Here is a 15571-nt window from a genome sequence, read left to right on the forward strand (position 1 = left end):
GAATTTGAATTTGAAAGAATATGTATGCTGTTTGAGCATGCTGAAAGTGGTACTAAGGAGGTCAAAAGAGAGACTGAAGTGTGTGCGGTGCAGCAGTACGAAAGGTGCTGTAAAAATTGTGGGGGTGAACACGCTATGGAGCACAACAAATGCCCGGCTTTAAACAAATGCTGCAACTCGTGCAACAAGTGGAATCACTTTGCCAAGCCTCAAAATACAGGTGGGCAAATGGCTCCATCTAGTGGAACTAGTGAAAGGAACCTGCACAGAATTAATGAAGTGAGGTTTTTCAGAGATGCATGGAACAGCAATTATCTGGGTAGCCTTGTGAAATAGTCGTGGATGACATCTTGATCATGACAGACGCCTCAAATTGTTAGGCCGTATCAGAGCCATCAATATGCAGCAGAACCCAACATAATGTTATTTCAGGGTGTCAGAGGTGCAATATGTGGGCCACCTTCTCATAGACAAAGGTGTCTAGCCCGACCATGGTCTATCACGGCAGCTGACATAATCAAGTGGTCAGACAAGCATTACCTCGTCTTGGTGGACTCATACTCTGGTTAGTGGGAGTTTTCTGTTCTTCTGAATCTTTCCAGTAACACTGTTCATGGGATACCACACCAGCTGATGACTGACAATGCCACATCATTTTCAAGTAGGAAATTCAAGAACTTTGCCTATCTGTGGGATTTTCAGCATGTCACAAGCAGTCCCAATTATCCTAGATCCAATGGTTTGGCAGAGTGGTCAGCAAATCATCTTCTTGAGAAGTGTGCACATGATGGGTCCGACATTTATGCGGCCTTGCTTAATTTGCGCAAGACACCTGGGGACAGACTGCTTTCTCCAGCACAACGTTTACTGTCCCGATGCACCAGGTCTCTGATCCCCATGGTACCATCCCAGCTCACACAGAGAGTTGAGATTAATGTTCAGGCAGCATTGTTTGCACTCAGACAGTTTGGGCAGACAGTGAGGATGGAAATGAGCCATGGGTTTGACAAACTGGCCATGGTTTCTGGAAAGGCCCTCCAACCCAACAGCTATATCGTCCAATCTAATGGTAAGACCTGTGTAAGGAACCGACATCACCTTCTACAAATGCCTGAGGGCCTCTAGGGTTAAACTAAACTAATCAGTTAACACAACCTGTGTGTGTACAGATTCTGACAACAATATGATTTTCAAGTACTGTGGGAGGAGATCAAAGAGTTAAAAGCAAGGTTTGTGGCAATAGTTATCCCTAAATGTACCCTTGTAGAAAATAAACAAATAACCTAAAACTCTACTCAGCCTGAAGCAAGGGCAAATCGTGAGATAATGAGTCTACAGAAACAGGTGAGAAGGCTGCAGCAGAGAGCGACAGCCTGAGCATTAAGTACTCCTGTGACAGTTCTGCTGGTTAAGGCCCCTAAATCCATGTAGATGTCAGCTAAATATTCCAAACCTAAAACAATAGCTGAAGAGCAGTATTGCTACTGCTGTGGGGAGGGCGGGCACTTCTCGTCCAAATGTACGAATCCAGGGATTTCCAGTCAGATTGATCCAATCTCTGCAGAAGGCAAAAAGTAGGGACTCGTCATCTAGGGAGGCTAGCCCAGGGAAGCTAACTAAGTGCTAGTTAAGCTAAGAAGTGCAGTGGCAGTACAGAGAACGAAACTGCTTTCCAAAGGCCTAGTAGGTCCAACTTCTGTGATATCAACAAAGGTCTTTGGGAATTTATGTGATGCCTTACTGGACAGTGGCTCGCAAGTTACCATAATTTTTGAAGACTGGTATTGATGCTATTTATCAGATCTCAGAATCAATCCTGTAACTGGGTTAGCCATCTGGGGTTTAAGTGAGTCCAGTTACCCCTATATAGGCTATGTGATGGTGGACTTTGAGCTTCCAGAGAAGGTTAATGTGTCCAAGGATACTATCTCGGTTTTAGCTGTGATCTGCCAGGGGCCATGCAGTCCAGACCAGACCCCAGTTATATTGGGCACAAATGCTAATTTGTTCAAATGGTTAGTGCAGTTGTGCAACAACAGTGCTGTGATGGATATTTCACAGGCCTGGGGCATCACAGTTGGAAATGATGAGGTGACTGATAAAATTGTGTCTCACCCAGTTTGCCTATTAAAGCCATGATGGAGATGTGGGTAGGTTAATATGGTACGGTCCTGGTTCTTTGAACTTATCTGCAGAAGAAGATTGTTGTGCCATCTGTATAGTGGAGTTTTCAGAGGCAGAGGAAAATGAGGTTGGGGTATTACTCCAACCCACTGTGATGCCTAAGAGTAACAATGTAGGTAATTTCCTGGCAATTTTCAGAGTTTTGGTAGGACAGTTTGCGTCAGAAGTTGACGGAGACAGCGGGGGTCTTTTCATTGCACGAGTGGGATGTTGGTCTCACCAAGGGGGTAAGCCATCATATTCAGATTACAGACTTCAGACTTCCCAGCAGTTAGCGCAAGCTGATATTGACAACATACTAAAGCATATCCAGGAGTTTCTAAAGGTCAGGATTGTAAAGGAATTCCAAAGTCCTTTGCCTCTCCAACAGTGATAGCGCATAAAAAGAACTAGAGTGTCTGGATGTGTACCGATTATTGCACTCTGAATAGCCAAACAGTTCCTGATCAGTACACTACCCCTTATGTGGATGAGACATTGGATTGTTTGGTAGGAAGTAAGTAGTTTTCAGTCTTGAATGCTTAAAAAAATGCTTTTATATGTTTATTTGCTTTTATATGTATAAATGCATAAATATGCATTTTATATGTATAAATGTATAAATATTTGCTTTTATATGTATAAATATATGTATAAATATATGTATATGTATAAATGCTTTTATAACAGTTTATTTGTGTTTCCCATTTCTCCTGATAAACATGAAGAACAACAGAATTCTCAATATGTGCTAAAGTTGAAAGATGATTTGAACGTAACCTATTGGTTAGCTTCTAAAGTTGCTGATGAAGTGCATTAACGGAATAAGAGGCTTTAATACAGTAAAGTGAGGTTTCAGGTGTTGGACACTGGAGACAGTGTTACTCTGAAATCTGGGATTAAGTGGAAAACACAAGTTTCAGGGTTGTTGCATTGTTGAATATTGTTGTGGGAAAGATGCCGAATTCGCCAGTGTTTAAGGTGAAACCTGAACAAGGTAATTGTGGGGTAAGAACTCTGCACTGTGAAAGTTTGTTGCACAGTGGACAATGGGTAGGACTACCTGAGAATACCAGTAGGGTAGAATCCCCAAAAGGGGTGAGAGCATGGTTGATGATGAAAAGAAAAGGGGCAAGAGAGCACACAGCTGAGTTAGTGGAGCCTTCTTCTGAGTCCAAGCAGGAAGGACAAACCCAACCATACATTGATCAGTTATTGAAACATAGCATGTCGCAAGAAAGAGTTGGCTATTCAGACTACTGATGAAGGTGAGGTAGGTGATGAGGGAATATCAGATAGTCTGAATGAAGATAGCAGTGATTCTGAAGTAATATCAGACATTAAGAGTTGGAGCCTGAATTTTGTACCTGTAGGCAACAGAGATCAACAGAGAAAATGGTGAGGGATCCTCTTCAAAGGTCTAGCAGTAAGAGAAAAGTCAAGTCTGTTATCAAACTTACTTAGGATGAGCCAGGAAAAGCTAATGATCATCCTATCACTACAGTGCACAGAGGCATTATAATTAAGGTAGGGTAGAGTGATTTTAAGCCATGAAGAATAGTATTATAGTTATATGCTCAGTTACTTGTTCATGAGCAGGGTTAAAGGTTTAATGAGGACATCCATACAGTTCCTAGGCTCCTCCAGTAACCCAGTGAGATAGCTGGGATTTTGATTGTTTTCCATTTTGTTATAATATGTTTATTATATTATATTTTGTTTATGTTCCATATTATGTTATAATGCGTTATGTTAAAATGCATATTCTGGGGTGTTTACTTGCCACTGCCAAGTACTTATTTAAGGGTTTAATTTATTACTTATTTTTGGGGTTCATTTATTCAATCATTATCCAGTCACATGTAGAGGTCATAGGGTAAGGGGAGGAGTCAGAGTGGAAGTGCAGGAAAACAAAGAGAGGAGTGGGAGCATGGAAACGAGCATGAGTGGTGGAGCGGGCTATGAGGGAAAAAACTAGACCTGATGTATTGAGCAGATGTGTGAATTAGCATCATTTCAGCTAGAAAGACAGCTAATTTATATTGATGAATATGTGAGAGAAAGATTCTTTCCAACCGAAATTTCTTATAACACTCAAAAGCCAGGAGTGTGTGCGTGCACGTTCCTGAGTAGCACAGTGCATCACCTCGTCTGTCGCTCATGGTGAACAGTTTCCATTTCCAATTTTCCCCAAATACAGAATTGAACACCACTGGAAGTATTTTTTATTTAATTATTTGTTAGTGAAACTGAAATGTTTAATATGTTGAGTATGGACAGTAATATAATTCTTTGAATGTTTTATTTGAATTTTTGTTAAAGTATATTGTTATCTGTGAATACCTTTTATTTCAGTGAGTTGGGTCTGAAGGGATAGGAAAGGGGTTACATATAGTAAAGTAATTAATTTGATACAGGGAACAATGTTCCTAGTGTATTAGTTTGTTTAAATTGTAGGAAGTTAAAGGTAAGGAAACCAAATGTGTAACAGATTATAAGGTTATAAGATTTGTTGATGTAAAACACAGGGCATTTTCTTTAAATCTTTTAGATTGAGGGGAAACAGTGCTACAAATTTTTGTGTAAAATCCTTTTTAAACCAATTTCATATATTAGTCCCCTGTATGTGGAGTCAAATATAAACATCTGTAAAAATAATCGTCTATATTTTATAATTATTAAAAGCAATTATCTGTTTCACTTTCACTGCTTTCTTTAGTCTGAAATAATAAATAAATTATTCCCCATCCAGATAAAACTCTATTTTATTACCTTCTTCATGTGCCTAGTTTGTAATATGATAAACATTTAAGAAATAAAAGTATAATCATTGTATCATTGTTCTTTGTGTACTTTTGTTCTACTTTATGTCCTGTCTCCACCTGTATTTAATTCCCTAATGGTTAATAGGGAAGGTAAGTGTAAGGACAGGACTCAGGAGGCAGAGAGAGAATCCAAACGTGCTTTAATAAACTCAGGCAGGAGAAGGAAAAGCGTAACTCAAAAAGGCAAACGGGCAGGTAGGCAAAACGTAACTCAGATAAATCAGAAAAGGCAGGTAAGCTGACAAACGGAGCATGCACTTACGGCACATACACCTAAACAGTCTTAATACTCACCGCTGACGCTAGCGAGAGGGGGCTTTAAATAGGCACCGAGATGATTGAGTGCAGGTGACGTGATTAGTATTCCGGTGCTTGAGAGCGGAAACGTGTTGCTGGGGCCGGCGTGCCCGTTACAGTAAGTTCCTGTTTCCTGTTTTTTCCTGTATATTTACTTTGCTGTTTCCCTTATCTTTGCTAAAGCTGCAGATGTGCCTTTCAAATTAAAAAGCAAAGTGTCCCTTTAACTCTGTTAAACCCTGTTACAATCTTCAATCCCATTAAACTATTCATAACCTTGTTATAATAATCGTTAATAGAAAAATAAAATTGGTAAGACAATTAAAAACTAAAGGCTTTCTTGCTGAATACCACCCAACATTTTATGGCAAAATTGTGATTTTAGCCATAAATGTAACTGAACATAGATGTTATTGAACATAGATGATATTTTATAACAATTCTTGTGTAAAATCTTTTAAAACCAATTTCATATATAAACCTTCTCATATTCTATATATTAGTCCCCTGTATGTGGAGTCAAATATAAACATCTGTACAAATAATCTATATTTATAATTATTTAATGCAAGTAACAATTTCACTGCTTCCCTTTGTCTGCATATTTTTTAAATGTTTGTGGTTGCCATAGATTTAATCTTATCTATTCCATCCAAATAAAACCTTATTGTATTTTATGCCAACTGAAACAATTCCTTTCTTGTGTGGTTAGTTTGTAATTTGATATGAAAATGTTATCAAAGAAAAGTGACTTATTGTTCTTGTGTGTTGTTGTTCTGCTTCATGTCCTGTCTTTGCCTGTATTCAAAGGATTTGTGTATGGTTCCTAGTGGAGTTCACTTGCTTTTAGTTTCGTTAATGATCTTTCACGTGTTCATCATGTGTTTTGTCATCATTGTGAAGTATGCCTTAGTGAAGTGAAGTAGTCAGTGTGCCTATAGATGTTTAATCCTCTGCTGATTCAGTGTAATGTTAGGCTGAAAATAGGTGTTGATAAGACAGATGCCATAAGGAAATGGACAGAAGCTAAAACAGTGTAGGAAAGTGTTGTGTCTGCATTTGAATTTATACCGTCTAATGTTCTCTTTTGCCCCAATATTTCTATGCTGTCACAATCATTTGTCAAATTTTTTACTTGCCTGTTACAGTTTTTTTTTTTTTCAGGAAAAGCTTTTTGTTTTTCTGCCTTCAAACAACAATTGGAGGAAAACTATTTTGGATGTTTTCAATTTTCAGCCAAAATTCATTATGTAATCATTAAATATGGCAGACGTCCAGTGTGTGGGCTGCAGGATGTTTAGTAATTCTTCTTTTGTAGCTTTAGAGGTGAGCATCCAGGTGCTAGAGAGGGTTAGCGATTGTGAGAGCAACTACATCATTAGAGCCCTCACAGCGGGGCAGAAGGGTGATGACCTGGCGGCATAGTCGCAAAGCCAAGGTTCTTTGTACTGATAGATCAGCATATCTTTCCACCCTAACTGAAAATAACAAAAATAATCCTTAATTTTTATTTAGTACTATAGCAAAATTAACTAGGAGTAAAACCACTGCAGAAAAGCACACACCATCTATATGCAGCAGCAATGACTTCATGAATTATTTCAACGGAAAAATTAATATTTGGCAGAAAACTCAGACTATTCATTTAAAACCAAATAATTTGATAAATAATCCTATAGATAATATTACTATTTCTGACTAGAGCTTTGAATGTTTTAACCCCGCCCCCAAGAGCCCAAATTAATTTGATTAATTTCTTCTTCAAATCTATCAACCTGCATACTAGCTCTCTTACCCACATTTCTTTAAACAAATAATACCAGTAGCTAACGAACCCCTATTAAAAATTATAAATCCTTCCCTTAGCACTGGCTGTGTGCCTAAATCTTCTAAACTAGTGGTTATCAAACCCCTGGTTAAAAATCCTGACCTAAACCCCTGTCCGCTGTCCAATTATAGGCCAATATCAAAACTCCCCTTAATCTTGAAGATCCTAGAAAATGTTGTAGCACAGCAGTCATGCTCAGACCTACATAGGAATAACATTCATGAAATGTATCAGTCATGATTTAGGCCTCATCATAGAACAGACACAGCACTGCCTAAAGTGACAACCTGTTACTGGAAGGTTGTGTCCTTCCTGGTGTTACTCGATCTTAGTGCAGTTCTCAACATTGACCACACTATTATACTTGATAGGCTAGAAAATTTTGTTGGTGTTAAGAGGACAGCCCTCTCCTGGCTCAGGTCTTATCTGACTGATCGCTATCAGTTTGTAGATCTAAATTGTGACTTTTCTATTCATACCAATGTTATGTTCCACAATGTTCTGTCTTAGGTCCACTGCATTTCTCCTTATATATGCTACCCCTTGGTGCAATTATTTGTAAACATGGTATTAGCTTCCACTGTTATGCTGATGACACACAGCTCTAAGTATTTATTTAAGTCAGATGAGAGACACCAGCTTATTACAGTTTTTCTCAGTTGCTTTGGAGCATTTCTCAGATCAGAAATGAAATTCTCAAAACTACCTGTTCAACCGCCACATCATTTAGTCACTTGCGCACATCATTGCTATTGCTATTGACAGGGTATTGAAAAGACACCACATGACCATGAAACAGCTGTACCACGTACCATTTGAAAGGAATGGGGACAGAGTGAAGGAGCTACGGTACCAGTATGTACAGGTAAAACATCTACTGTATGTGCATACAGTAACTAATTTACATAAACTTCTTATATTGACTTATATATATATATTACAGTATGTGTGACCTATATACATTTGCTATAGCTTTAGGAAAATAACACGCAATATGTGTGTACATTTGATATAACTGTATCTTGTGAAATGAAATGAAAATGCATAACTAATTGGGTATCTTCTGGGTTGTAGCCTATAATGGAATTGGAGTCAAGTGAACCACCTTACACCTTCATATACGTGGATGAGGCAGGCTTCAGTCTGAACAGAAGCAGAAGACATGGTCAAAATGTCATCGGCCACAGAGCTACGTGTGCTGCTATTTCAGAACAGGGTGTGCTAACTCATATTCCCCTTATAGGCCCATACAACACACAGCATCTCCTCACCTTCCTAGAAACCCTCTATAGGGCTCTCATCCCTGATGATGAGAGGGGTCCATTTGAAGATGATTTGCCAAAATATGTGATACTTTGGGATAAGTGTTTAAATGTTTGAGTGATGAGTTTTCATCACTCAAACATCATCAGGCAATGGTTTTTGACCCATAACAGAATGTTGATGCAATTCCTCCCACCCTATTGCCCATTTCTTAACCCACTTGAGGAGTTTTTATTCAGCATGGAGATGGAAGGTCTATGATTGCCAGCCACATACTCAGATGACCCTTCTGGCTGCCATGGATGCAGCATGTGAGGATATCACAGTGGAAGCCTGCAGAGGCTGGATTTGACATTCCAGAAGATTTTTTCCACGCTGTATTGCAAGGGATGATATCTGTTGTGATGTGGATGAAAATCTGTGGCCTGACAGACTGGGACGTCAGGGGGTATAGACAGACAACGGCATGCACAGTTTTGCCTAAGAGGTGTTTCCTATGTTTACCTTTTGTAGTTTTATATTTTTCTCCATTGTGCTTTTGTGTCCTTTTCTTTTCTATCACAACGACATTATATGATGTTATATTGTAATTCTTTTTTTCAGTCCCCTAGTAAAGTACAATAAAAGTGTGAATCCTGTTCGGTCTCTTACAATCAATATCCCACATACAGTAATGTGTAAATTTGTGCAGTTGAAATTCATAGATCCCATACAGAAGAAATTCAGCCTTTTGCATTGTCAATCACTGTAATCCAAACCATAGTTTATATCAGGAAATCCTGAAACCATGCACTGTCATTCTGACAACATGACGAAACATTTTGACTATACCGTATATAAACAATGACAAAAGCACTTGTCATTCTGTTGGCGATGACATTTTCATTGACACAAAAACTTACTTTTGAGAGAATACCTAAGGATTTTGAGTAAAGTACATGCTTTTGCGAGAAATCCAATGTGTTGTGCTGTTTGTACAAATTGTTTTGAGAATGCACTTACTGGTTTGCAAATATTAAGGATGAATCGAGAAAAGCTCCAAAGCAACTGAGAAAAACTGTAAGATTGAATGATATGTAAAGGACATTTGGATGCTCACTAACTTCCTCCTGCTTAACTCTGACAAGACAGAAGTGCTCATAATAGGACCACAAACAGCTGTGGCAGAGGCTACAGCAGAGGGCAGTGCTTTTTCTTACAAAGCCCCACAGTTATGGAACAGCCTTCCTATTAGTGTTCGGGATTCAGACATAGTCTCAGTGTTTAAGTCTAGGCTGAAAACACATTTGTTTAGTCAAGCTTTCAATGGATAGTGTTTCTTAGGTAAAGGAATAGATCTGGAAGTTTCATGGGTATAGAGTGTTTGGTGTACTGGGATGTTTGGATGCTTTCGCCTTACCACCCTCACAAGTTGCTCAGGTTTGTTCAGTGTTAAATGGTTGGATGCGTTATGTCCCAGGAAGCCTTCATGTCTGTGTCACCTTCTGGCTCTCCCTTTTAGTTACGGTGTCATAGCTAGTCTTGTCGGAGTCCCTGCCTGCACTTAATCATAATAATTACATAATCTATATTGTCTTTTAACATCACATGATCACAAGAATAACTAATATTTATTTATGCCACTACTGAGTTTCCAGTCTGATCACTTCTTATTTCTTCTGCCTGATCCATCCAGATGCTCTACTGCTGGCTGGAGTCTTGCCACTTACTGGTGCTCAGTGCTGGGGATAGACCAGCGTGGACAGCCTGTGACCCAAGGGACTGCTATGGATAGAACCCAGGGGACAGCTGTGGATAGAACCACTTGGAGACTATCACACTGTCTTTGAACTGCTGTTGCATCAGTCAGCTTTCTGCAAGAAGGAATTAGTGTTAAATCTATAATGAACTCAGAAGCTACACTGACCTTTTAGTTTCTTAAGAGCTCTTGGATGCACAATTCTTCATGACTATAAACTGTTGAAGAAAGGACATTATTAACATTTACATTATTTACTGTCCAGTGTCACCAAAATGAGGATGGGTTCCCTTCTCAGCCTGGTTCCTCTCAAGGTTTCTTCCTCATATCATATCAGGGATTTTTTCCTTGCCACAGTTGGCTCAGGCTTGCTCATTAGGTATAAATGTTAGGGATAAATAGTAACTTAACTTTAAGCTTTATAATTTTTTGTCTATGTTTCTATACTTCTGTAAAGCTGCTTTGAGACAATGTCAATTGTTACAAGCACTATACAAATAAATTGAATTGAAATTGATTAATCTCAGATGGTCTGCGATTGTCATTCAGTTAACGTCATCGGACTGGAGACGTAACCACTCTTATTGTCTACTGAAGGACATCTGTGAAGAGATAAAACCTAGCCCATCTGACACCAACAACCACGCCATGGCTAAAATCTCACAGATCAGACGTTGTTCTTGATTCTGATGTTTGATGTGAACAGTAACTGAAACTCCTGATTTTATAGATTGTGAAACTGATTTTATACATTGTGCTGCTGCCACATTAGTTGATTATGTAACTACATGAATGAGCATGATGGTGTTCCTAATAAAGTGGACGGTGAGTGTATACAAATGTTTGGCTTGAGTCAGTATGAGCAATGCTCCAGGTTTCTGACAGGGTTGGGTGGAATACTGTGCCTGAGAATGTGCATTGAAATGCTCAGTAAAGTCTGATTACTTACATTAAATTACACACATGCTGTACATAAACATTCCACTCTTCTGTCTCCACAGGAAATGATTGTCAGTGGATCAGAATTTCTGTTTGAAGCTTTAGACCACAAGCTGTACTTCAAGGAGGTGAAGATATTAGTACCACCAAACTGGACTACAGGAAAGTATGAGCGAGCAACAACAGAATGCTTTGACAAGGTACAACCTTCATTCAGTGCTGAGGATCATTTATTGACACGTCTCTCATTTATTCAAGAAACTGTGTGTATTATTAATATAATATGTACAAAATCTTCTATACATTTTGTTTTTAGGGCAGAATAAGAATTGATAACACAAATTCTGCATTTGGTGATGAGCCATACACTCCCCAAGTCACAGGCTGTGGAACTGAGGCTCAATACATTCATTTCACCCCAAAGTATCTGTTAGACAAAGATCTGTACAAAAATGTATACGGACCTAAAGGTGAGAACTAACCTGTGTTTAAAACACACACACATTAAAAACAATGATCAAGAGGCATCAACTCATAGAAATGTATTATTTCTAACTTCCTCTGTAGCAACAAAATATAATATTATACATGTTTTACTTTTAGGAAGAGTTTTTGTGCATGAATGGGCTCACCTCAGATGGGGGGTATTTGATGAATATAATAAGAATGAGCCCTTTTACCTGTCTGCTGGTCAGAGTAAACCAACAAGGGCCTATATTCACTTCTCTATAGAAGAGCAAAAATTATTAAACATAAATGTATATTATAGCAGTAATTGTCAGTAATGTGTTGTGTTGTTTTTTTCAGGTGTAGTGATAAAATTTTAGGAGAGACATTACAAGTTATTAATCAAAGTACTCAATCTTGCTGGTTTCATATGACTGGCCTTCCCACATCCAGCTGTAAATTCTTTCCAAATGTAAAGCAAAATACAAATGTCTCAATAATGTACTCGCCCAGCATGGATTCAGTGAGTAAGGCTACTGTTCAACATAGTTTCCAATCCATTTTAATTTAATAGTTTTTTCATTTTTGCTTGATGCCTTCATCATATACACTGTGATTTATTTGTAGGTAAGAGCATTTTGTAACGAAGAGGAACATAACGCTGAAGCCCCCAATGAACAGAATTCAAAGTGTAAAAAAGCAACACGTACAGTGATCTTTCAGGAATCCGTAGACAAAGATGCCCTTCACAATCTAAAGCCTCTTCCATCTCCACCGCCAGCTCCAACATTCAGAGTCCTACAGAGGGGAACTCAGGTCGTCTGCCTCGTGCTTGATGTCTCACAAAGCATGATGGTATATTAATTCACATAAAACAGCCCACCAAATTAAAAGTGCTGGCTACAACCAGGGAAATGTAGCAGATTTTTGTCCTTATTTAAAAAGAACAGTACTGAAGCTACTTGAATCTGCAGTGTGAGGAAAACATACACACAGGAGACTGAGGCAGGGAAAAAGTGTTCTTTTATTTCAGGATTCATGATGAAAAGTATAGTGAAAGAATTGAGAGTAAACTGGAGGTGAGGTGTGTTGTCATAGTGGGTTTCTTGGTGATGGCCACTCGATTGGGGCTGAGCAGTGACAAGGCAGGACTCGGGGAGCTCTGTGGGGTGCAGCATGACTGGGGAGCATCGTGAGGGCATGTGTGTGTGTGTCCTTTTATGTGCCCTTCTATCCCCTGGCTTCTGCTGGAGGGTGAAGACCCATTGCCGCACTCATTAACTGCCAGCAGTGTGAACTTCTGCCTTCCTGCCGTGCAGCCATGTGCTTCTTTTCTGTCCATAACACCACACACTTGGGCAGCAGTCATGTGATGAGCGTTTCTTGGTTGCATGTGGGTGGTGGCTCCTTCTCACAAAAATGAGGAAAACACTAATACAAATATTTGTCATAGACTGTTGGACAGTTCCCTGCCAGCAGAGGGTGGTCTTGCAGATATTTTTTTATGCTATGTTCCCATGTGCTTCTGTTTACATTTTGTGTTTGCACATGTCTTTGCCCCACCCGATCCTCCCTTGCCCGAATGATCTGAGATACAGATATATTCCCACAGAAATAATTTGCTCAGTTCTTGTTACTGAAGTTGGTTCTACATCTTAATGAAATACAGGGTGCAGTTATTGTCATGTTACTTTACTTTTTGGAACACTACTTGAATGAAAATTTAAGTTAAATAAAAAAAATTAAGAAAATGGTTTGTAGTTACCAAATTAATCACTGGAAATGTGGCAAAATTTAATATTAAAAGTTCAGATTTAAATTATTTGCATGAGATAATAAAATCAATGTCACAAAATCATACTGTGTGTGAAAAATTTAATTCACCACGCTGTAGATGATTTACTCTTTGTAAACAATCAAATTAATAAAATAATGATTTTTGGACATTTAAAGCTCTATCCTGTAGAAAGATGGCCAGGGTTCAAAAGTTTAGCTAAGCAGCACTCATCTGATAACAGCTCAATTTAAAGAAAAGATCGTTATCATTTTTCCATGATAAATAATAACATAGAAACCAAGTGAAAGCCATCAGTGCATCGCAGATATTTAAAAATGATCTGTTTATAGAAAATACCTAAAACTATTATTATTGTTTTGTTTTTTTTGTTTGTTTTTTTTGGGGGTTTTTTAAACCAGGGGATAGAAGAACTCTCGGCTCTTGTGACTTTTACCACCAAAGCTAAAGTACTCAGCCCACTGACATCAATAGATGGACAAACCACAAGAGACAAATTAATATATATGTTGCCAACAAAGGCAAATGGAACAACAAATATCTGTGAAGGACTCAGAGAAGGCTTTAAGGTAAGAGACTCGTGTAAAGACTCCTCCTACACTCTTTGACTAAAATTCCACCTTCATAGTGTTAAATGATGAAACTTCTCTTTGGTCTAGAATTAAGAATTAACTGAAAGATAATCAGTCTGTTGTGATTAATGCCAGTTTCTTTCTATTTTTATTTCAGGTTCTTCGAAAGGATGATGATAAAACAATCGGAGATGAAATAATATTTCTCACAGATGGAGAAGCAACTGATAATATTCAAGAGTGTTTACAGGAAGCTGTTCAAAGTGGCTCAATCATTCACACCATATCATTTGGCCCAAAAGCAGACAGTGTACTGAAGATCATGGCAGATCAAACAGGTGAGATTTCACGTGTGTAATATTACATAATGTCACATAGTTGATTGTTTCAGCTCTAGTTCACCAGTGTTGCTTTGGATTTTGATTATTGTTCATATACTGCAGGGGGAAAGTTTTATGTAGTGCCAGATTCTAAATATTCCTACAAGCTTGTGAATGTCTTTTCCTCATTGACACTGTTCGATGGAAATCCCATGACACAGCCCATTCAGGTAAGTGATACACACACACTAGATAGATAGATAGATAGATAGATAGATAGATAGATAGATAGATAGATAGATAGATAGATAGATAGATAGATAGATAGATAGATAGATAGATAGATAGATAGATAGATAGATAGATAGATAGATAGATAGATAGACTATATTGCCAAAAGTATTCGCTCACCTGCCTTGACTCGCATATGAACTTAAGTGACATCCCGTTCCTAACCCATAGGGTTCAATATGACGTCGGTCCACCCTTTGCAGCTATAACAGCTTCAACTCTTCTGGGAAGGCTGTCCACAAGGTTTAGGAGTGTGTTTATGGGAATTTTTGACCATTCTTCCAGAAGCGCATTTGTGAGGTCACACACTGATGTTGGACAAGAAGGTCTGGCTCTCAGTCTCCGCTCTAATTCATCCCAAAGGTGTTCTATCGGGTTGAGGTCAGGACTCTGTGCAGGCCAGTCAAGTTCATCCACACCAGACTCTGTCATCCATGTCTTTATGGACCTTGCTTTGTGCACTGGTGCACAGTCATGTTGGAAGAGAAAGGGGCCAGCTCCAAACTGTTCCCACAAAGTTGGGAGCATGGAATTGTCCAAAATGTCTTGGTATGCTGAAGCATTCAGAGTTCCTTTCACTGGGACTAAGGGGCCAAGCCCAGCTCCTGAAAAACAACCCCACACCATAATCCCCCCTCCACCAAACTTTACACTTGGCACAATGCAGTCAGACAAGTACCGTTCTCCTGGCAACCGCCAAACCCAGACTCGTCCATCAGATTGCCAGATGGAGAAGCGCGATTCGTCACTCCAGAGAACGCGTCTCCACTGCTCTAGAGTCCAGTGGCGGCGTGCTTTACACCACTGCATCGGACGCTTTGCATTGCACTTGGTGATGTATGGCTTGGATGCAGCTGCTTGGCCATGGAAACCCATTCCATGAAGCTCTCTGCGCACTGTTCTTGAGCTAATCTGAAGGCCACATGAAGTTTGGAGGTCTGTAGCGATTGACTCTGCAGAAAGTTGGCGACCTCTTCGCACTATGCGCCTCAGCATCCGCTGACCCCGCTCCGTCAGTTTACGTGGCCTACCACTTCGTGGCTGAGTTGCTGTCGTTCCCAAACACTTCCACGTTCTTATAATACAGCTGACA

General features: G+C 39.2%; 1 protein-coding gene across 1 annotated transcript; it reads left to right on the forward strand.

Moving 5' to 3' along the window:
• The first annotated feature begins 7903 nt into the window (after positions 1–7903).
• Positions 7904–11838, forward strand: LOC131367733 (calcium-activated chloride channel regulator 2-like). The gene is made up of 4 exons (XM_058413207.1): positions 7904–7978; positions 11116–11253; positions 11370–11523; positions 11657–11838. Exons 1-4 carry the CDS (start codon positions 7904–7906, stop codon positions 11836–11838), a joined length of 549 nt encoding a protein of 182 aa, XP_058269190.1.
• Positions 11839–15571: the final 3733 nt, after the last annotated feature.

Source organism: Hemibagrus wyckioides, linkage group LG17 (genome assembly GCF_019097595.1).
Source record: "Hemibagrus wyckioides isolate EC202008001 linkage group LG17, SWU_Hwy_1.0, whole genome shotgun sequence".
NCBI classification, from domain to species: Eukaryota; Metazoa; Chordata; class Actinopteri; order Siluriformes; family Bagridae; genus Hemibagrus; species Hemibagrus wyckioides.